General features: G+C 34.1%; 1 protein-coding gene and 1 non-coding gene across 3 annotated transcripts in view; one reads left to right on the top strand and one right to left on the bottom strand.

Moving 5' to 3' along the window:
- LOC149419810 (leucine zipper putative tumor suppressor 2 homolog) overlaps positions 1–25482 on the bottom strand; it is a 317696-nt gene that overhangs the window by 143835 nt on the left and 148379 nt on the right. For both annotated transcript variants that reach the window (XM_089637038.1, XM_089637040.1), the window contains exon 3: positions 11184–11371. In XM_089637038.1, coding sequence (XP_089493164.1) covers positions 11184–11354 — 171 coding nt within the window. In that variant the 5' untranslated portion in view covers positions 11355–11371. The remainder of the gene's footprint in view (positions 1–11183; positions 11372–25482) is intronic.
- On the top strand, positions 13812–13884 carry TRNAY-GUA (transfer RNA tyrosine (anticodon GUA)). The gene has a single exon. It is a non-coding gene; the product is annotated as a tRNA-Tyr (tRNA).

Here is a 25482-nt window from a genome sequence, read left to right as displayed (position 1 = left end):
TGTTGGACCTAAAAGCAACAGCGCTATTGTTTATCTATCTGCACAGAAAGACTGTGACGGACAGCAACGCGTGGTGGGGTGCTGCAAGTTCAACAATAAAATTAGCGGTAAGCGTAATTTTTATTTTTCTAGACGATGAATAAGTAACTTTCTAAGGTATTCACTTAGAAACAGCTGAGATTTTAGTAATCCGCTTAACAGAAATAATTAAAATAAGTCCCGCGAAAAAAATAATTTTCTAGGCATGTTAGGGCAAATTCGACTGTGGGTCCGTCCAATATGCCGGCGGCGCGCTGAATATTTTTCTAAACGTCTTCTTCACTTACGTCGTTACTGAATTGTAGTCATGGACCAGGCCGGATGCGAAAATCTTCCGATATGGCAATATAATGAATATTATTTGCTCGGTTATATTTGTCTTTTACTTCTCCTACATTAAATACTGTGTCTGTCATTTGTCAATTACACAAAACTAAACAAAAACATTCATCTTCAATTTGAAAAACTTGATTCACTTCTAAACTTAGGTTCAGCAAAAAATGAGGTCAAAATACAACAAAGAATATAGTCACACATTATTTATTAGTTTGTGTTTATCCCAAGAATGCTTTTTTATGGTGAAACAAAATTTATTGGTCAGAAAACCAATTTAGGTTTTTTATTCGAATTTTTTCTAGCCGAATAGCATCTGACGTAATTTTCTCGATTACGATTATTTTTATCTCCTCCTTCGTTTAATTATACGGTATAATCAAATCGAGGTACCCGAGACAAACGGGCCCACACTCGAGCTCGACATTTGAAAAATTGATGACCTAATAACTCGAAGCGAATCGAGAGAAAAATCGACAACATGTGCTTGTAGGGATTATGAATGGTCGATTGATAAATGTTTTTTCTGCTTGTTAGCGGAAGAACAGCTAGGAAAGATTTATCAACATCAGTGGATATAGAATTGTGAGGAATACATAATACGAATAGTGTATATTAGATCGAAATACCTTAAGTCGTGTTTGGCGAACAGATCTGAATAGCCAGGTACTTTCATGCCTTCCTCTTACCCATCTCCTTAATAATAATAATAATAATAATTGAATGACTTGTATAGCGCCGTTTTTGTGCAAAATCACCTCAAAGGCGCTGTACAAACTAATAATACATTTCTACAATGATCTATGTTATTACTTAACTATTTATGGAGATAATATACAGTACAATACTTACCTGGTAGGTCACTTGAGATTAACACTTAATTAACATTATCTAATTAATTATTAGCGGAATTTAGATACAGGATTTAGAACTTAATTGGAAAATTGAATATAACTTGATTTTCTCTTAGGAATGGTATATTTAATTTAAGGATACGACAGCTTAAAAAGGTAAGTTTTTAGTTTAGACCTGAATTCTGTTGGACTTGTTATGGAACTTAGTTCCGGAGGGAGTTTATTCCAAGCCTTCTGCACAGATACTCCGAAAGCGCGATCACCAAACTTAGTATTTGGCTTGCGCTTAGGTTCTATCAGTCTGCCTACAGCTGCTGATGTTGCTGATCATAGTGTATATTAGATCGAAATACCTTAAGTCGTGTTTGGCGAACAGATCTGAATAGCCAGGTACTTTCATGCCTTCCTCTTACCCATCTCCTTAATAATAATAATAATAATAATTGAATGACTTGTATAGCGCCGTTTTTGTGCAAAATCACCTCAAAGGCGCTGTACAAACTAATAATACATTTCTACAATGATCTATGTTATTACTTAACTATTTATGGAGATAATATACAGTACAATACTTACCTGGTAGGTCACTTGAGATTAACACTTAATTAACATTATCTAATTAATTATTAGCGGAATTTAGATACAGGATTTAGAACTTAATTGGAAAATTGAATATAACTTGATTTTCTCTTAGGAATGGTATATTTAATTTAAGGATACGACAGCTTAAAAAGGTAAGTTTTTAGTTTAGACCTGAATTCTGTTGGACTTGTTATGGAACTTAGTTCCGGAGGGAGTTTATTCCAAGCCTTCTGCACAGATACTCCGAAAGCGCGATCACCAAACTTAGTATTTGGCTTGCGCTTAGGTTCTATCAGTCTGCCTACAGCTGCTGATGTTGCTGATCTAAGAGTTGACTGCCTCAGACCAGTGTTTTCCGGGACGCATAGTTCAGAGATGTAGGGTGGGGCCATTTCATTGATGGATTTAAACACAATCCAGCACAGTTTGTACTGGATTCTTTGAAGGCACTTGAGCCAGTGATGGTTACGAAGGTGTTCTGAAATGTGCGAATATTTTGAAACCCTGGTTATGAGCCGTGCTGCTGCATTAAACACTTATTGAAGTTTGTCAATTTGATATTTTGGAAGGCTGGCATAAATGCCATTGCAGTCCATCCCCCCAAATCCTTAAGCCTCACAACATACTCCAATTGAGAATACCATAGTCTTACTGGCAAAAAAAAGACAATTTTTCAAAAATTTATTTAATTTTACCCTCAAACAAAAAATAAAAATTCATGGTGTGAGGAAATTCAAATTACCAGCGGGAAACTGAATCTACACCACATTTAAAGTCGATTTAGGGTTAAATCTTTTTGGATTTGAGCATTAGTTTTCGAGTAAATCAAGTCCAAAGTTGGTATTTTTTAAATTCAAATTTAAACAAAATCGTTAATATCAGTTGTTGTATTTTAAAATGAGTGGAAGCATAGACCTGCCTCCTGAAGTTTTTTTTCAACCCTTTAGTTGCCAAAAACATAGAAAAAATGCCCTAAAAATGAAAAAAAAGGTTCTCCATAACATAAGAACCCAAAATACCAAATATGAACATTTTCTTTTTTATTTGAACCAGTTTCTCGTGTGTACTACTAGTATTATGAGTAAATATTCCGAGTAAATCTTAATAGCCAGCTACTCCCCCACCTCCCTCATCTCTTTCTCCTCCCCACCATCTTCAGCCTCATAAAATACTCCAATTAGGGACGATAAAGTCTCACTGGCTCCAGACGATTGGGAGCTGTACGGAATTTTGTGCGGTTTCACATTAAAAACAAAAATTCAGACACCATGTTTGTGAGGTTTTTTTTAACTAAAAAATATGAAAACGATCCACACAAAATCAAATAAATTATTAATTATTTATGGTTATATTTTCATTATTTGTGTCATAATAATCCGTAAATTCATAATTAACGTAATAAAATTATATGTAAATGAACCATATTTATGTTTTATAATTTTATCAAATTCCGTATTATCATAACTGTATGCTCAAGAGCTAGTTCTCTTCATAGGTGTAGAAATATTTAAAAAAAACGTATATTCCACTATTAAGTTCTGTATTATTATTTAATATAATTATTTATTATTATTATTATCCTGTATGTATTACTGTAACAATATTAAAGATTAAAATGTTTTATGTATTTTAAATTAATAAATTGTGAAAATACTTTTTAGAAAAAAAGTATTGAAATCGAACATTTTGTTGATAAATTGCCTAAATGCTTGTGAAGAAAATAAAAATAATAAAAAGAATATAAAATAAAAACATATCATAATAAATCTAAAAAAAATAAAGTTCGAACTAGTGACCTCAATATATTTTATATTAAAACAGAATCCAAAACGTTGATACAGAATCTCGGAATGCGTGAATTGCTCAACAATAACAAACTTAGAGCGAAGTCACGAATCGTATCATCTCAGTGTCCGTAGTATCGCTTCCAAATAATCTAAACGCCGCGCCGGTAAATTACACGATTCGTCTGTTAATGCCCTTCCGCGGCGAAACGTGTAAAATTAACGGGGCCAATAACAACAGCAATAATCTCGCTCCAATCATGGATTTTCTCGCTCGGGAAATAGTCCGCGGACGATCAACGGATTGGTTTCACTTCCATTATTATTTATGGGTTCGAGTCTTGGCTGGATTAATGCCCGGTGTCGTGAAACCCATCAGGTTCAATGTCAACTTATATCATAAAATTGAATTTAAAGGTGCGTCCACACCAGTAACAAAACGTGTTACAAAGAGTTATATAACCAATGTTATGTAACTTGTTAGAAATTCAACTGAAAAATGTTGTATAACACGATGTTGTGTAACTTTTTTTCTGTTTTTATAGCAGGTTACATGTTACCCAGAGGTTGTCGGTAAAGATCAAAGGAATTAGATAACTTGGTTGTATAACAAGTTGCAAGCTCGTCCACACACACAACAAAACAAAAAAAAAAAACACAAAAAACAAACAACCCACCTTTCAGTGTCCTCCCATCAGTTGATGGAGAACTATCTGTAAGTGAGTGTGTCTGAGTGCGTGGAGTTTTTTTTAATTTGACTGGCGTTCTTTGTTTTGTGTATTTTGTGAGGTATTTTTTGAGGTCTTTTGGAGATGGAGTGGACGAAGGAGAATACCGAAAGATTGATTGAGCAGTATCGTGAGAAAGCAGTACTTTGGGATCCACAACACAATGAATACAAAAACCGTAATAAAAAGCAAGATGGTTGGGCTGATCTAGCTTCCGATTTTGAAGGAAACGTGGATGAGGTGGAGAAGAAAGTTCGGATGCTAATTGGACAATTCCAGCGCGAATTGAAAAAAGGGAAGAGTGGAGACGGAGCTGATGCCCCTTACAAGACCAAATGGATATATTTCCACTCTCTGCTTTTTCTAAAAGATAAAAACACACCGAGGCACCAACAAGAAGTCGGACAGCAGCTCACGGGTGAACTGCAGCAACCAGATGAGTCCACACAGGCGTCAGATCAGGCACAGGTAAACACACTTCAGTTTTAATTAAACTTTAATTAATTTTAATTACATTTTATACAGTTTAATTTTTCAACTTTAATTTAGTAGTTAACTACCTATTTAGTAGGTACCTACATAATAATTATTTGTCACTAAGAAGAAAGTGGGAGGAGAAAAACAATGTAGGTAGGTACCTACTTAATCCCTCGCATTCAGTATCTGTTTTGCCACGGCACTGATCCCTCTTCAGATTGAAAAAAAGCGCTGATTTCATTACGAACCATTCTGCCGACGTCGGAGGGTTTTCTCGGGATCCTTCTGAGCCGCAGAAAGGTATCTGTTGGTTCACCCACGATTCTCCAATGTCCAGGTGTAACTTCACCGGAGGAGGTATCTTCATCATCGAAGGTCCCAGGGGGGGTGTACGATGATGCTGATTGACTTTTTCGAAGAAAGTTGTGGAGGAGGCAACAAGTTAGGACAACATTTTCTGCAGTTAGGGGCTCAAGAAGCAGGGGTTTTCTGAGGACTCTGAATACAGCTGACATTATACCAAATACATTTTCCACAGTGCGCCTTGCTCTGCTATGTCTGCCATTATATATTCTCTGTGGCGAACCTTTTGCTTGTGCCCCCGGATACGGTTTCATCATGTTTGGCAGTAACTGAAAAGCGTCGTCACACACAAAAACGTAAGGAGTTGGCAGTGTTCTCCCAGGCAGAGGTGTTGCCGCTGGCAAATGTAAATGTGATGTTTCAAGAAGCCTCTTGAACTCTGTACTGCCAAACACGCCACCATCAGATATTCGCCCTTGGCATCCAATGCTGACATAAGTAAAACAGTAGTTTGCGTTGACGATGGCCATAAGTACAATACTGAAATACCCTTTGTAGTTGAAATAATCACTACCGCTGTGTTTGGGAGCTTGCAACGTAATATGTTTCCCATCAATGCTGCCACAGCAGTGAGGATAATTCCATTTTTGGTCAAAGTCAGCAGCTAAATCAAGCCATTCTCCTTGACTGCTTGGGGTCTGCAAAAAAAGAAAATATTTCATCATATACTTATTGTTGACAACCCACTTCATTTCTTTGAATTAATGAAATTTGTTTTTCTTTATAGGGGCCAGAAGAGACACAGACAGAGCAAGAACAGTCTACTTTCCTTCCGCCATCTCAAATGAAAAGACCCAGCAAAAAGAGATCCCACAACGACAGTATGGCCAGGGAAGCATACGATGTAATGAAAAAGCTTAGCGCCAGGACCAGGGACGAGTTTGATGTATTTGGGGAACAAGTAGCTATTGCCCTGAGAAATTTGAAAGATAAAATGTTGGTGGTGGACACGAAACATCAACTTACTAACATTTTGTACCACGCAGAAAGGCAAGATCTACGCGGAAGACCACAAGTCTACGGTCATGGAAGCCCACAAGTCTACGGTCAAGGAAGCCCACAAGTCTACGGTCAAGGAAGCCCACAATTCTACGGTGACGTAAGCCCACAGTTGCACCCTAGTACCCAGCAAGTCTACTCTGCTGTCAGCCCAGATGCTTACTCTGCAGCTAGCACATCTGCCGAACCTAGCCCCGTTGACCAAGCAACGACTGACTCGTTGAATTTACTGGATATGTAATTGGCTTTTTAATTGTTTTTTTTTTCTTCATTTTATTTAGCATTATTGAAAGTAATAGTATATAAGTTTGCATAATATATATTAAAGTTTGCATAATAAAATATTTGTTTGAATATAATTATTGATATACATACCTTGATTACATCCTTCAAGAAGACAATAAGGGCCCTACAGACTTCAGGAACAATCTTGGAAATACTCTGCTTTGAGATCTTGAATAAGTAACTCAAGCTTTGATAGGAATCACCACTCGCCAAAAATCTCAGAGTAACTGCAAGCCTTTCTCTTGCAGGTATAGCCCATCGATAATTGGTGTCCTGCTTTGCAATAGTTGGGGCAACATTGATCAAGAGATATTCAAAGTCAGAACTGCTCATTCGAGCGAAATTCCGAAAACTCCCATCATCCCTGATTTCCCCACTAAGGGGATCTCTACCGTCTTCCATCAGATCCTCCATCAGGTGAGTTCCACTGTAACGATGTCGAGCTTCCAGCGAAGGTCGCACCCACCATCTGCGCTGAGTTGGTTGACGGTGAGTTGATATAATTACACAGGCCGCGGCGGCCAGCAAAACCTCTTCCTCCGAAGCCATGATTACTACTGAATCCTCAAATGATTGAAAGTGTTGCATTTCTTGTTTCATGAGGTGTGGACGCGTTTGCTAGTTGTAACTTGTTATATAACAAAATTATAAAAGTTGTACAACAAAGTTTATACAACATATATACATGTTTTAAAACAATTGTTATACAACTTTGCTATTTCGTTACCGGTGTGGACGTACCTAAAAAGTTAGTAAAATTGGCCAAAAGTATCCAACTAAAACATGCCAATACATATATATACAATACAGTAGAAAATTTTTCAAATAAAAAAAAAATTATTCAACGAGCGTACAAACTTAAATATTGTATTGGATTTGTTATATACAGGTGTTCTTAAATGCTTTGTTATACAAGTGCATAATTAAGGCGCTCAGCGGAAGAGTTGCCCAAACAACAAAAAATCATAATCAGCGAAAACATCATATTGTTAAGCCCCGTATACCCAATTTCTACCGCTTTATAACAAGTTTCTCGTTAACTCTTTTAGGTCTAAAAAATATGTTATTTTTTAAAGATAATATCTATACATTTGTTCTGCCGAAAAGTTGATTATATGATCTTGATTGATTCCTTTCTAACATACAAAACTAAATTATTAAATTTCTTAGCATGACATATTTCAAAAATATTTTCTCATCATTTTTAAAAACTTCTATGTATTCAGTCAATTAAAATTCGTGAGCTTATTATAATTCTTGTTTTAAATTAATTTATTATTATCTATCCACACACTTCCTTCCTTTTATAATAATCTCAGGCGAAATTACGTAATGATATTTTATGGACATACGTAATAGGTATTACAACTATGTAATAATTAAAAATATCTAACTGTATCTTATTGTACTCTGTATGTCTTAACAAATAAATAAATAAATGAAAAAAAAAATGAAATTCCTTTGATAGAAAAAAATCGCAAAGTAAGCTCCGAAAATTATTTAAATCACGTTTTGTTCTGTTATTTAATATGCTATAAACAAGAAAGCATATTTGTCGAGAGATTTTTGCTCTATTTCAAACGAGTCATGTTTTATTAAGTATTATCAGAATTTCCGCTTAATTATTATCGTTTTTTTATACTCACGCGCTCCCTCTAATATTCATATTTACATATTTCCCTTTCAAACCATCTTTGTGTGCTTACTACGGGGTCTTAACGATAAGTAGCTTATTTAGTAATGGAAGAACGATATTGTAAAATAGCATCCCTTGAAATCAGTGAAAACTAAAATTCAGCCACTGTGGCTTCATAGATATGACAAAAATAATTCACAATTAAAAAAAAGTTGGTAGGGCCACTTTTCCGCTGAGAGCCTCAATTGATTGATTGGAAATTATTTCTTATAATATGTAGACATTTTCCCAACTAAAAATATACTATACTTATTTTATTCCTCTTAAGTTAGTTACTTAATATATTCTTTAAATATACATATGTATTTTTTTTATCAATACAACATTGTATTACTTAGAACTTGGAGGATCACAATGTTTACTTTGTTATTTACACATGTTCATAACTTCTGTATTTCATCCTTTGCAGGTTTACACGCTCATAAGGGGTGATTATTGTTTACGCAATTCTCATTTCTTATATTATAGTTTATATCTAATACAAGTAAAAGTTAAGCTATGTAAAAGTTGATAAAAATAAATAAAATTCAGTAAAGAGGGAATTGCGAAATTAGGCGATATGCAAAAAGTCCCAATCTTAAAGTTTTTATTCTTTGTAAAATGAGAAATTATGTGATAATTCCTGAACGTACTAAGTAATCAATAACAACTATTTGATTAAAATATATATTGAAAAACAGGTTCCATGATAACACAACACAGCGACAATTCAACACACCTTTAAAAAGTGATAGAAAGTCATTAAAAAAGATGAAAAAAAATTTAAACCTAACCTAACCTAACCTACTTAACCCAGTTAATAAAGTTTTTGTTTCATCACTTTCCAAGACATTACATAACTTTTTAAAGATATGATTAATTATCATTTTGATGATTTATACGGTCACCTGAAAAACAATATATTATTTATTTATTTTAAAAGTAAATATTTGAAATAAGATCATAGTGTCCCTTTCATATTACGTGTTAATGAAAAAGCGTTTACGTTTATCAATATCGGTTAAAACAATTTTACAGTTCTTCATAATGAATTCAAATGCAACACGCAACGTTCTAAATTCTAAACTTGAACTGTTTCCCGCGCTTATATCAATGTCCGTACGCAAAAGTGCGCTCGCGCATCGCATCTGTCACGACCTCCTATAATATTAAAGCCAGCCCCCGGCAATCACGACCGCCACGACCAAGTCAACCCTCAGAGTTATGTTCCGAGCTACTCTTTGTGTTCTAAGAGCATCTTCTACCATCTTAATAATAGCTTCTTAGAAGTAGAGCTTTTATTACAGAGGTAAGCGCAGAAAGCAGGGGTGTATTCAAAACAGCCTAGCGAAATAAGCTTACGTAATAAGGAAACCCAAAAACGCCTAGGGCCTGTGATTTGAGGAGCATCAATTTGGCAGGGCTGGAACGATAAGAACTTAAGCTAACATCAAAATGAGCTTTCGTTATGAAGTAGGCTGTTCAATTGCTCAGGGCGTCAATTGAGGAGCCACCTTAATTAATGTGTTGAGATTTTATAATAATATGAGATTACGATATAAGTGGGAAAGAAATGGAAACAGATTTATCTGATAAAGCGATAAATAAATGCGTGTTAGCTTGCACGTTTGAGTTGCAAATTATAGCAAGGTTTTGCTTCTAATAATAGCGTTATTACAAGCTTTGCTAAATTGCAAAAAATGTGAAAAAGGCTTACGGTTTATTTAACGGGAGGACTGCGCCCTCATTATGAGCTCAAATTATGGTCTAAATTCGGCTCTGATAAAAGAAACTCCGAAAGGAAGCTCGGGTCCGGTGATTTTTTTTCTTTTGGAGGAAGGATCAGATAACAGGATGCGCCCTGAATGGTCTCAAGTACACGAGCCTATCACTGGATAGCCGAGCAATTAAATGCAATGTGTTTATTATTCACAATGCCACACGTGCTCCGGTTCTCTTAAACCCGGAGGTCTAATTATACAGAACTGTCCCTTTAGTATTATACGATTTACTGTGGACTTTGCCACTTTCTTATGACTGCCTCGAGGCTGGGATTCGCAACGAGGATACATTATTACTTCACATCAGAGAGAAGCACCGGTTTGATTCTAGTTGGAGGCAAGACCATATAATAATAGTAATAGAAGTTGTTCTATTTGTTTTGAACACATGCCAGTATGAAATAAAATTCAAAGGTGGATATTAATTTTTAAATTGTGCCTTTCCGAATTTTTTTTTGTATGCTCTAATAATGGTGATTAGATCTGAATTTTCAGGCAAATCCACAATTTCTTCTTCTCCATCTTCTTCCTCAACCCACTATCTCTTGCCTCACAACATACCTCGATTAGGGATGCCTAGACACACTGCCTTCAGACGGTTGGGAACAGTTGGGTCTCTTTCGTGGTACCCAAGTGGATTGTTGTTTCAAAATTTGAGATGCTTAGGTGGAAAATGTGATATCAGAGGCAAGCTGATTCAACGGTACGATCACTCTTACAGTGGGCTTTATCATTGGTAAATCAGATCTTCATTTCGGAATACTTGTAAATCTGTGACCAAATACTACACTAAAGAGTTGAAAAAGTTCTTAGAATATATACAAAGAACATTCACGAATGATTTTAACTGTGGAACTAGCCGACTTTTCATAAAGTTTAAATATAATAGTATCCTGCCATCACAAATATACACCTATATTTGGAGCACCTAAATATTGTATGTATTTACTAATAATAAGTAAGTAAATAATAAGAAGTATTTAAGCATCATTGCTACTTGGCCCTAAATGAATTAAGCTCTATGATTTCTCAACATATGTATGAACAGCTGAGAGAACAGTAATCGAACCAAAGGTATTTAATCATTGAAGACAGAAAATACAGAAACATATTCGAACGCATCTGGGAATTGAACCCATGACCTCTTCATGATGTTCATTTTTTTAAATAGATGCGAAAAAAACCTTTTCCGTCTTTTCTGCATCATAATTTTCGTTGAACAATGATAAATATGCTCTTCGATGATTAAATATTACAACAAAAGTAATTATAAAGCTACTCACGTTGGCCAACACCCCGCTGTAAGGCTGTATGCGCGGGGGGAGGCCCGGCGGCGAGGGTGAAGAGGGAGCCACCACCCTGGGCTGGTTGTTGGGGGTGTGCGACTCCCTCAACTCCACGGACGAGGAGTCGTCCGACAGCAGCGTCTCGTTCCCACTGTCCACCGCCCCCATTCTGCTCCGCACAGCATCTGAAAGGAGAAGAGCAAGGTGTTTAGTACAATAATGATTATTTTACTATAGTAAATCTATTTTATATAATACATCTATTTTACTATAATACATCTATTTTATAATGTCTTTTAGTTTTGATTTTGATGAGGTTTGAACTTTTCTTCCCAGGACTGGAGTCAATCGCATTACCAACCTGGCCAGATGTGGATCGTTTAGGCCTGACACTTGGAATATTAACTGCTGTAATTTCATCCGATTTCAGAGAAAGTCGTATAAGTCCGCGTGTATGTACGCGATTTACACCAATTTTAATAGAATGCATTGTCATCCACAACGAGTTTCAGCTCGATCGGATGTCTGAAAGTGGGTTAATTCAGCCAGCAAGATTTGAATTCATTCATTACCGAAAACAAAAGTGAAATTTAATTGAAAATTTAAAAAAAAATTACAGTAATTGCACTAGGAAATCATTCTATTGTATTTGAAATATTTTTTTATACCGATTGATTAAACACTTCGTTTTTCGTAAATAAAGTAGTCGTGAGAGTATACTTAAAAGTATAAATTCAACCTGCTTTTTCGTGGACCGCACTTTTTGTTGTTGTTTTACTAAAAATAAAATCTTTCGCCCCTACAAACATACCTATTATGAGTATGGATAAATTGTTTCGTCCGTAAAAAACTCAATTCTTTCAAGAAAGGCATGCGAATAAAATATTGGATTGAAACATCAATTTTTTATGCATTTCTTGAAAGAATTGAGTTTTTTTATGACTGAATATTTATTTCTTCACATACACATTGCGTATGTACGGGCACAAACAAATAACCGGTCTTAATATTGTTATTTTTATGTTTCTGAATATCTATCTGTGAACATTAATAATTGGTCTGTTTTTTTGTTACCCTCTTATGTATATTGTATCACTAAGACTGTTTATGTTCCTCAAATAAATAAATAAAATAAATGAAGCATAAATTGAAAAAAGCGTATTTTTATTAAAATAATTCAACTAACGCCAACGATGAACGCGTAGATTTTAACCAACATTGAATTTAACCACTGTGGAATAATACAAAACTAGGTACTATTTTTTGCTTTGTAGCTTATTTGACGTGCTATTTTACAAAAATGGCGTTATAATGTCATTGAATTTATTGGTTGTGAATTTTAGGTATAGCGAGAACAAAAGGTACATAATAAATCTTCAAAAGTTTACTTGTCCGAGCTCTTTTGTCGTAATAAATAATCCCGGGAATATCCCTGAGAGTTCAAAAATACAATATTTTATACAGTTTAATGATTTGTTGACAACATATGATAATAAACATTGTTGCTTAGTGGGAATTGATTTTTCTGGTGGGTTTTTTGTGTTATATAAAAAAACGAGGAGTAGGTGAAGAGCCAAGAAGAGTCAAGAAGAACTTTTGAACCTGTACCTGTAAGCATTTATTGGAACTGTTGCAGTGATGAGATAAGGTGGCACAATAATCCACAACTCCGTTGATACAACTCCAGTTCATAGAAATGCAGAATGCAAATAATACAGAAATACATAAAGTCTAGACGCTAGCGAAACCTTTTTCTCAAGACTGAGCTACGAATTGAGATCATAGATAGGAGGCCATGGTACTGTCTTACAAACTGCGAGTCATCCTTTTATTTCCTGCGAATGACGTTGCCCTGAATGCAGTCCAGGCACTTGACCATCCATTAAGATGTCATTTCAAATGACCGGCCTTCTAATAATTCTTTAAAACAATCAAGATTTAGTTGTCTCCTTTTGTCCCGACTTCCCTCACGTGGTAAGAAGCGCCACTGAGTAGAAGAGGGGCAGTTTTAATGTGCAAGCAATGTGGTACAAGTGGAATTGATATGGGGTTTTTGTAGTTAGTGTCTGATAAGCTGATAGCAGGTTTTGTATGGGCGGCACTTTAAAGTCAAAAAGCTCAAGCACGTCCGGTTTACTATGTAAGAATATACGAGCAGGGCTGTGATGAGGGTGCAACAAATATACCTATATATATTTTTATAATTTAATATTAGAGTTTCTTATAAGCATTGTGCGAAGACAGGATACTGAAAATCATGTTCCACTGAGAGCCTTAACATTATTTTTTTATAATGATAAAGTAATTTTTATAAGACAAGGTTTTTTATGCATATTAGACGACTAATTATTGCTTATAATAATTTGTTATCCTTTGTGATATGCACAAAAAACCTTGTCTCAAAAACATTGTTATAAAAAAATTATAATATTTGACAAGTCAAAATATTTCATCAAAAAATGTAGATATAATATGTCTCGACGCCATCTAGTGAAGAAGTTTAGCACTAAGAAAGCCTTTCCTACATAAATAAAGTTGGCTGTTTACAGGCGAAAAAATAGAGTGAGCAGTAATTGTTGATTGAAGTACTAGTACATATTGAATTATTTGGCGTGTTGGAAATAAGCCGACGTAGCTCAGTGGTCCAGAGCACCTGACCGTAAATCAGAAGGTGCGGGTTTAATTCCCGTCGGCGGCATTTATTTTTACTCGGGATATATTTTCAATTTGTATGGATATTTCAGGCGAATAATTTGTTTATGTCATCAGTTGGAGATTTTCTTTGCTACTCTAAGGTTGTAATTCTATACACTTTTCAAACGAATTTTGATATCATTGTCACTCTGCAGGATTTTTATTTTGAGGTCATTAAGCAAACAATTATTTAACATCATATTTTCGAGTGGTAGGTCAACGACCTCTCTAATTTGTTAAATATGGTCAGGTAGCAGATGGCAGAACTGAGATTAAATTCCACAGCGGAAAATATTGTACTTTCCTTTAACTAAAACTTTTGTTTGATAAAAAATCGATAGCCTTTATAAAGAGTATTTACAATTCTTAAGGGTTAAGGTGATACCGGGTTTAAAGCTGCGTTGCATAAATAGATGTTACCACATGCGTATAATTTTCAAATATTTTATGTAGTGTAGTTTATAACAAAACGTTTGCGGTAAATGACGAAACCACAACATTGTGACAACCCTGTTCAGTATAAACATAGCCAGCGGATAGCTCACAGTGACCGGTAACCGGTGACCACAGAGACGTATTGAACTAGAAGGCAACCTCCATTCTTCTCCGACCTCGCGGGCCATCAATTGCCGCGGCTTATTCGATGGGGCACAATGTAAGAGATTATTCCTATAAATTAACGTCGAGTGGATTGCTTCGATAAAATGAGATAAGCCCAGTGGACATGGCGTTAAAAAATAATTAACAATTTTACAATTAATCACACAACAGTCCAAACTGGTCCCTGTTTATCAGAGCCAGTGAGACTATGGCAACTCCATTGGGAGTATTTTGTAAGGTTAGTATGGGGAGGAGGAGGAGATGTGGAAGAGAGAAGCAGATGATGGCCCTCGTGGTCATTAGGTAAGGTCTTCGACTACGAATCTGGAGGTAGTGGGTTCGAATAACGGGGCGTGCAATTATTTTATTTATTTAAATTGTGTTATTTCATATTTAATTTATACAACATATTATATAGTCCTAGCGTGTGGTATTCACAAAAAGTAACGTTCATTTAAATTAAAACTTGGTTTTAAATGACAAAAACTGTAGGATTTGTTAGGTTAGGTTTCAAATCGCAAAATCTGCAGATTACAGTGGCGTGCAACATGTTAAAAATATTTCATAATAATAAAAATATCTGACAAGAGTCTCCTTCTCACGAAAACGGCGCCATATAGATGATAAAATCATTACTATTATTATTACTCTGTTTTTATCGATGAACACGGTTAAAATCAGATTCAAAGTCCTTTGAAAACTCTTAAAAAAATCCCATTCTTTCGTTTTTGTTCAGAAAACATTTTCTGTTTTTGTTAAAGTGCAAAATGGATCAAATTCTCCAAAATCAAAATCGCCCATGGGCGTTTAAAAAGTAATAAAAAAATAAATAAAATGGAAATTTACAAATATTTAAGGCACAATTCATACCCAAACAACGCATAACCTACTTCTGACCACAGAGAAATGTACGCTACTGATATTTAGCCTATTTTAAATACAGTTGATACGTATGAGTGTTAACAACCGAACACCAATAGTAAAACAATTTATTATTATAAATCTGTACGAAACTGCTCAAATTCAAGAATTATTTGCTAAACCAATTTGGCCTTTTGTCACGTAATATTGAATAAGTAGAAAAGCCGCTTTTAATTTCACAAATTAACTCCACCTTAAGGCGATGTACTACGTCGTGTAATATTTTAAATTGAGCCGCTATCAATAACAACCCTTACGTAGATGGCGATGAGGTTTAAATTCCCGCTTAACACCATCCGCCTGTTTTGATTTATGCAAGTAAAAACATGGCCAAAAAGGGCCCTTTATTTTATTTTGTGGATGTTCAGTCATAAATATTTAATTTTCTTCGATCACTTTATAAATAACTTTATTTGCCACATCATACAATAAAATTATAACCGAAAATTGGTTCGAAAGTAGGAAATTTTGAACTTAAAAAGAGTTTATATAGGCCTATCCATTATTTTTTTCTGGGCTTATAAACAGACTTATATAAAAATACTCGATTATTTCAAAGGTCAAGATGTATTCGACTCGCAGTATTTAATTAAAGCATCTGAAAAATTTCTAGGCGACCATATTTTCAAACCAAAAACACATGATTTTGCATTACTACGTATGGCATCGCCTTAACCAGAAACGCGTATAAGTCAAATAAGTCCACTGGGTTTCCCTTCTTTACGCTAAAAGGTGATATTTAGTCGGCGGTCCGGATCACACGCGCGGCACGGTACGCACAATCGCCGGAGATATGTTAATCCCGGATTATAATAAACGCATTACGGCCGTGTAATACGGCCTTATCCCCCCTACGACGATTGAGAGATTTCAGAGAAAGAAAGTAAAACGTAAGTGGTCGAAATTATGTTGTGATGGCCGCTACGCCGTTTCAATCAACGTCTTGAGTATGACAAGATTTTTTTCAAACTTAATCAAGCGTTAGGTTCATTTATACATCGTGATCAAAAATTACTACGATGGACCCGTAAAATATATTTATAAAAAACATTGAATATTTAAAAAAATAATATAAATTCCACTTGGAAAACTTTAAAACTCTTTTCCATTTGGATATGATTTGAGATTTTCACGGTAAAATATTATAGTGACTTATTTTTGGGGTATTATGCCGTGTGCTTTAACCAACGTTTTGGACAGCATTACATTGTGCATCATAAGGGCAGACTTGTAATGATGCCGTGATGCTGTCTGAAGTTTTGGCTAAAGAAGGAGGTAGCGCAACACGGCATAATACCCAATAAATAAATCACAATAAATTTTTCCTCTTGTTTATTTTTGACGAGACCGGTTTCACCTTACACTGGGCATCTTCAGACTGATTCCTAATATGCTAACACCTCCAGACGTCGCAAGGTGAAACGAGTCCGGTAAAAATATGGTGCCACCATGGATGGAACCACAGTAAGTGAGAACCTCAAGGACGATGCTGTGTTTTAACTTATGACGGCATAATAGTACTTCACCCAAAACATGTCAGCACAGGTTCTTCTAGTGAGGTGTTCACAAATCACTACTACTAACCCATACTTGTACTTACTTGTAGTTTCTGCTTGTTAACTTTTTTTATAACTGGTACTTATTACGTAAATTGTACGAACCTACAATAGAAATGCACGAGCCAATAATAAAAAAGTCGTAGAGGTTTATTTAATTGAAAAAGAAGTCACATTAAAATTAAATTCGTTGTTTCAATAGCAGATCTTTGAAAAATCACGGTATAGTTTAACTTATTTAAATTGTGAAAATGAGACTTAAATTCAAAGCAAATCCGTATTCCACAATTAATCGAACCACAGCCCCGTAGCAGGACATAGCCCAGCCAAAATTAGAATTGTATTTATTTATTTATTTAGTTTTTTTCCTCCGCTGCTCATCTCACTAGGGAATTCCTGTGTCGAGATGAACAGTTTTACAATTTTATTCAATCAAATAAGTAATGTAATAATAATAATATTTGTATGATTTGTATAGAGCTGTTTTTGTGCAAAATCACCTCAAGGGCGCTGTAAGATACATAGACGGATTATATCGAATATGGGGTTTCTAAGGTGATTTATGACAGAAGCTGCGATATGGGTAATCGAAAATCACCACTCTGAGCTAATATATAATTTTATACCATTTTCTTGAATAGGTTTAACGAATCTATAGTTCTTATATTTTCACTGAGCATAATATAAAATAATGGAGCTTTATAAGAAAAACTATTTTGTCTAAAGAATGTTCTGGTATTCACCGGCTGATACATTAAGGCGAAGCTTAATGCTAAATCACTATTTTGATTAATCTTTATAACGAATTAGTCTACATTATGAATACCAACAAATACGCTTTAGATAAATTAAAAGTTTTCCTATCGTTTCGCTTGAGTAGAATACAAATAAAAAATAAATTACCCAGTTAAAATTTAAATGTAAACTACTAAAAAATATATTTTTCAATACAAATGTGTGAATGCGTAAAGGAAAGAACTTAATAAAAATACAGTATTATAGCGGAGTTTATCTGTGACAGTTTCACTTGATTAACTTTTTTGCTTTCTTATAAAATTATTTACAAAATATTTAATATTATTTACAATTTGACCGGTCGGTGGCCGAGTTGACATCGCGCTTGGGTCCCACTCAGGCGTAGTGTGTTCAATTCCTCGGCTGGCTAAGTCCTCCATCACAACACAAGCAACATTTTCAGCTTACTGTGGTGTTAGTAGGAGATTTTCAAATATTGTCAGGTTATTCGTAACCCGGGAATGTTTGTCTTTCTTTTTAAACAAATTAAAAAAATAAAATTTAAAAAAGTTTTGTGCTTGAAATCGGTCGTTTCTAGACTCCGTTTGCCAAGCGATTTTAATGCCTATTACCTACGATATAAGGTATACCAAGAATATACACATTTTTGGCTTGTAGCTTTCCCTTAAAGAAGAACCCAATCTAGTGTTGCGCACTTGTATCTTTTGGCAGAAGCAATGTTGTTGAAAATTCTATTACATGCCTTATTGACATAATTTTACATTCACTATATAATAACTTTGTACAATATTGATTGTTTGTATAATATTGAATTATTGCATAAAATTATTGATTTATTGTCGCATGTGTTAATAGTCCCAAAATTTTCACAATATCGAAATTTTATTAGGTTTTCGTAGTTAGGTATTGGTTGAAAATCGAACCTGCAAATATTTTAAATAGATTGAATTTGTTCCCAGCCGTACGAGATGTAGACATTTTCAACTGCAACTTGCAATCATCATGCTGCTCACTATACTGATAACATATTTTATTTTGTGAAAATTATACATTCATTATCCCTAGTTTTTTTATTGTTTTGAAATTATACTAAATCATGCAAAAACTGTACTTCCTTACTTGTTTATAATATTTATTTTTTTGTCATTTATATTTAAATTGTGTAGATACTAAATCAATAACTAAACTTAATGTAACTCATAGAGCTACAATTAGAGGCGCTACTGCGTACTAATTAATACATGGTCAAAACTTTGAACACGATACATGTAGACGTGCGCGATTTAGTTAGAGAGTTGAGGGAGTTGGAGGTCAGTTCGTGGTAAAAAACTGAACCCATTAATATAACTTTATTGGTTTAGAACAAATGAATTATTATTATTTATGCTTAAATATAAAAGTGTTTCCTAAATAAATAAATATCATAACAGCTGAATCAAAAGACAGATTTTCAAAAGCTTTTCCTGTTTTCAATAATTTTAAAGCAATCTGAATTTGTACAAAATTAGAGTGAAAAGAACAAAATAACCCTCTGAATCGACACTGTTTGGCATAAGTATGATTCTAACATGCAATAATAATTATTTTTTGTGTATTATTCCATGAAGATTTCATTGTCATGTCCTCGTCATGATGATTTGTTGACTAGCTTGACATTCAATTATTTATCAGACGAACAATTCAAAATTCAGAGAATTGACGTATGAATCACGTGATTTATGGAATTTGGTAAACAGGATCCTAAAACCCTGTTGAAATGTTAATGCATGAACTTTGGACGAATGGTTACGATCCTTGGCTACGAATCCGAAGGTCGCGGGTGCAAACCCCGGCGTGCGCAAGTATGTATTATCTGATTAATTTTTGTTATTTCATAATTTCTTCCTTTAAAATAATATATGTATTACATTTGCGGCACGTTCCAGAGTGAATATAATCTCAGTATCGACCGGGTGGGATACCTCTGTTCAAAATCGAACTGGTGCTTGAAATGGCTTTAGCTGTGTTTGGTGCTTCCTTCAACATTAGAACATACTCCATTTTGGGATGCCATGGTCTTACTGGCGTAGTCGGTACTCATATAAAAAATATTTTAAAATTAGACATTTAAAAAAATATTAAAACCACAAGATTCGAATAACAAGTGGAAAAGATATTCATTGTTAAAAACGTCTATCTAAATGTAAAAGCCTGGTAGACCTACATTGTACAGAAAAGGTATGATCTGTTGACGTAACTATACGCTTCTCCTTTTAACATATGTTCTTTCATTCCTCCACAAAATTACCTGTCCCTGTCTGACAGTATGGAGTACCTGCATTCAGTGACAGTGAAACGGTGTAGTGAACATGTCCTTTGCTTTTATTTCTAAGTCAAGTTTATTACGGAAGCTTGTGTAGTGATATCCTGTAGTGCCTCTCAAGGCCATTATATCGATCAAAATGAGCAAGGATAAGTCAGAATCCTTTTTCTAATTCTAAATGTTAAACAGAGCTACCCTAATAGTTGTGTCAAATGTTGATTACAGTCCACAATAAAGTCACAAACTGACTCCATGATCATTAGCTAGTATTCATGGCAGAAACAAAAATACACACAACACAAATAGTTGCGCGTGAAGTTTAAAATTGAATAGCCTTAAATGTGTACCCTTCTCCCCCCTTTGCCCCTTGTCCCCTTTCCTTGATCCGGGCCCAGAGACAAGGAGTATTGTTCAGTGTGTTATCGTTGCATCTTACCCGCGAACATTTCGTGTCATATTGAAACCCGCATATGTTGAACTCGGCTGTGATCATTTTGGAGCACAATCGTCCAGTGAAACGGTTTTACCCGCCGCAGTGAATTTCACTGTGTTTTTTGTTTTGTGTTAAGTGTTAATGTTAATTGTATGCAAACTGATAAGAGAGCAGAACCAGCGGCTTAAGGAGAACGAGACCAGGGTAAGTCTTTTGGCCTTTCCTACTCATTTTCCTCTTGCAAAACACTAAGGCAATTCAATTCGTTTTTATTTGTCTTAGTCTATATCGCATCCGCATTACCGCAACCCCCCGCACAATTGCGTACGAAAGATTTCCGCACAACCAACAAATGACCAGACTTTCGTGACTTCACTGGGCATTCTTCGCGAAAACAATAATTTTATTACATTACGTATTTCTTGTTATTTTATTATTATTCCATCTACCTACCAGATGTTGCTTTACCAGTAAAAGTATTTATTAGGATTTGATTTATCCTCATCATGTACTTAACCTTTTTGTAACAAATGTACCTAAATATCCCGACTAATTGTAAATGTGTGAGCTTAGAATTAGTTACGGAATATGTCTATCTTGGTGTTACAGTAGATTGCTTTTTCATATGGGACAAAAATATTAAAAAAAACCCGTAAAAGACTCAGATCAATTGCTGGCAGAATGTACACATTAAATTTTTTCCTATCAATTGAAACACTTAAAAAAATTTATATGTCAATGGCAGAATCTATCATAAGATATAGTTTAACCATATGGGGAAATACTACTACAACCAATCTGAAACAAATCCAAGTTGTACAAAACGCAATTGTAAAATTACCAGTCGTCCCTAATATTTTTAAACAGAGACATAATACACCGTTGCTGTTTCAGAGTGCCAAAATTTTACCTGTAAGGCTATTCTATCGCAAAAAATCACAATTAAGTATATATTTACCCCGCAGCATAAAGAAAAATTAGAACATAAATACAGTACTAGATTCACGCGCAATGACAGATTAATAGTTCCGAAATTTAATAATAAATACGGACAGAGAATGTTTGAATACAACATACCGAAGATATTTAATTTATTACCTGACATTATAAAGCAATGAATAAGGTTAAATATATGGTGAAAAATTGACTATCGGAAAAAAATATTTACTTTAATATGTATGAAAAAATTGTTGATTCTGTAGATATAAGATGTAAATTATAACTTATAAAAATGTTTATGTAACTAAACTTTAAGCACCTGTTGACAAGCCAATTCAATTGGCTTAGCAGGACTTGTTTGTTGATATGTATTAACTATTTATTAAAAAATAAATAATAGAATATGTATCAAATTTTTTGCAAAAAGTTTTTAGGACTGCCAAAAAGGTTTGTGTATAACAGCCACTGTCTAGAATAAGAACTGAACTGTTTTAGTTAATTTGACTCTTGATTATTGAATCCGATTCGTAAATAGGTTTTCAGATCAGATCGCTGGTCACACATAAAGCTATACAATAAGAGACGAATTTGCTTACTTATTGTTGAAACATTTTCCGAGGACTGTTGACTGGAATCGGATGTTTTTAGTTGGAGCGTTGGGAGCGTGGGAGGTCGATTGGAGGTAAAAAAAAGTAACCTATTTTTTCGCTTCATGTCTCATCTAAATAAAATACATCACTGTGGTCACCCAAGTTCAACATATGGGTGATTATGATGATAATCTTATTTATGACACTTTTAAACGTGATAGTTTAAAGTGATAACATTTCTGTCGTAGCAATAGATAAAAATCTCACTTAAATTTTTATTATACTGTTAAAAGGTATCCATTGTGTATATACAAGAATTATAAATCAAAATAAATAGATAACTAACTTGCTTAGATTTCAGATTAAAAAGTTGTGTGATGATTATTTATTCCGCTAGATGGCACTTCATGGTTTCTCCTCGCATTAAAAGAGCAATAAAATAAATCTCATAATCTTCTGGTTTGGTTGTCTGATATTTCTGCATAAGAGGATTTCGTTTGAATCTTTCAATCGTGAATCTGATATAAATAGTTGTAGCTACTTAAGATTCAAATAATATTCCTTGGTTAACACAAGAATAACTAACTCCGAATAAGATGTTATTGGGAAGTCCCAAATCACATAATTGTTTACAATTTTTTTTTTTTGATTCTGTAGATAAGTTGTTATGAGTGATAGCAAAGATATCCTATGGTACATGGTCCAAGTTCAGGGTTATCTAGTACGGTCGATCAATAAAGATTTTATCGATAACTGGCTGACGTGTACCCAAAGTTGTTAGGGGACTTATAAATGGTTTATAAGCTCCGTGATACATTATGTTGATGTATCTCGTAAGGTTTAGCCAGTGTTAGCAATATAAGCACCCGAAAATGTTTTACTTTTACTACTTGATTACAAAAAATCGACTTTTATTTACTTTTAAAAATGTAACATGCATGTAATATATATATAGTAAGAACCCCACCAAAATCCAACGCGTACCTCAGAAGAACTAAGCGCACAAGCAGACAGACGCGAATAGCGACTTTGTTTTATACTATATAGAGATTTCAGTAAATTTTCATCGTTCCCGAGCATGACTGCAAATCACCACCGAAAAAACTACAGTTCAGAAAACGAAAGTTACCGACAGTATCGATAAAATGTTTATCGATCAACCGAACTAGATACCCAGACCCCTAGCACAAGCACATCGATAATGGTTTATCGATTATATCAGTGACTTCCCGAGCACTACTGCAGATTGCCAACGAACTAAGAAGAGTTCACATATCGACTAAATTTAGCATGTTTCGTTAGGTGAACATTACTTCGACAGTATAACTTAAGAATAGAGCATTCAGGCACTTATGCGTAATGATATATAGTTTTAAGATTCTTTGACAAATTTTATTTGTGAATAGCCGTGAACTAAAAAGTTTTAACATAAAACAAATATTCATAGGTTACCTCTATAAAAATGTGTATACATTATTAACTGGTTGAATGAGATAATTAAAATTATAAGCCAGTCAACGGTTAATTAAGTCCGGTCAAACGACACAAAGTTCAAATTAAAATCATACCCACAATGTGTTCTTAACATAAGTCCGTTGGATATTAATTCAACAAATTTATTAGGATTACTTTAAAGCAAGATCTTATTAAACCTATATTTTTTTATCGGCAATAAGTTACCCAAATTTGTTAAGAAGAAGCGGAACGAAATAACCGCCTACCGGTCTTAACAAAATGAAAATTTAACCCAATGATTTAAGATATACTAGATGATAACTCAGCAAGAAAAAAAAACATTTTTTTTTTAATCGAACAAACTTCAATCCGCAGACGTTCAATTGGGTGCCACGTTTTTCTATATCTCATCTTTCATCAATCTTCCCTTGACATTCAAATTGGTAGACTTGTTCTACAATAAAACCTGGGCATCATTTCTACGAGCCGGAGGCAAACAACGTGACCATATTTTTGACACCAGGAGGATTTTAGTATTTAAAGTTTTTATACATTTTTTAATTACATTCGAGATTGCTCTGAATAAACTATGACAACAGTTAAGGCGAAGCTTAGTACCAAATCACTATTTTGATTAATCTTTATAACGAATTGGTGTACATTATGAATACCACAAAATATGCTTTAGATAAATTGAAGACTTTCCTATCGCTTCGCTTGAGTAGAATACAAATAAAAAAATAAATTACTCAATAAAAAATGTAAATGCAAACTACTAAAAAAAATATTTTTTCAATAGAAATGTATGAACGCATAAAGGAAACAACTCTTTAAAAATATAGTATTATAGCTAAGATTATCTGTGACAGTTTCACTTGATTAACTTTTATACTTTCTTATAAAATTATACATAAAATAAATAAAAAACAGTTTTGTGCTGGAAATCGAACGTTTCTAGACTCCGTTTGTCAAGTGATTTTAATGCCTATTACCTACGATATAAGGTATACCAAAAATATACACATTTTTGGCTTGAAGCTTCCTATTAAGACATGACATCATTGATCACCGAAAAGCGCACATGGAAATAACCGGACCTTTCCTAAACGGTCTGAATGATTTACTTCTCTATAAATACATATATTATTAGATATAATTTCATTATTTTGTGAAAAAATACTTTTTGCAAGTTATGCTTTAAAATAGTTTTCGCCTATACCATATGGTATATATTATTGATTTGTTGCAACTCATCCAGTTTAATTTCCCTTTCCGTAGACTCCGAAATAATGAATTGCTGTATCAACATTCCAATAATTATGGTTACCATTCTCCTTTGTCCAGAATGTCGAGACTTGTCAAATCACCGTCAAGTCAAAGCATTGAATTTTTTGGTGTAAGCCTAAATGAATTTCGGCAGTCGATACGTAATGTGTAATTTTTAAAGCCCTTTAAACCTTCTTCATGCATTGTAAATGTAATTGTCTTGTAACACTTGTAATTGTCTTCCATTGATACTTTTTATATTATGTGTATATTGTCATTGCTCATAATTTATATATGCTCTCCTCTCACTGCCATCTCTGTTTATTATTCGTGTAAAAATATTATATCGTTGATGGACTATTTGTCCGTAAATAAATAAATAAATAAAAATAAATATGAATACATAGTTTTATCCGCATGAAAACTCAGTTCTTTGAAGAAAGAAGGTTATTTTTTCAAGTACAGTGTCCCATCTTGTCAATACATCAATATACATTATTCATACAAGTTAATCCCTCAAATGAGCCGATTCGAATAGAATTAGCACCGGCTTACACAGTTTCTTGTACCATGGCCGATATTCTATAGAGACTAAGTCGACTATAAAAAACACTTAAATCTTAAGTAATTGAATATTTTTACTGTTGATAAATGGCAATATTAAGTATCTACAAAACGAAGGCTATTGTTAACATGTTTTAAAGGGGCGTGTAATATAAAAACTACAAAAATTAATTTGCTTGCCGACATTTCGGCACCGTTAAAAATGAGGAAATCGTAAAAA

This window comes from Hesperophylax consimilis, chromosome 11 (assembly GCF_061612785.1).
Source record: "Hesperophylax consimilis isolate HC1 chromosome 11, BYU_Hcon_1.0, whole genome shotgun sequence".
Classification (NCBI taxonomy): Eukaryota; Metazoa; Arthropoda; class Insecta; order Trichoptera; family Limnephilidae; genus Hesperophylax; species Hesperophylax consimilis.
The sequence above is the reverse complement of the archived record's forward strand: the minus strand, read 5'-3'. Positions and strand labels throughout refer to the sequence as shown.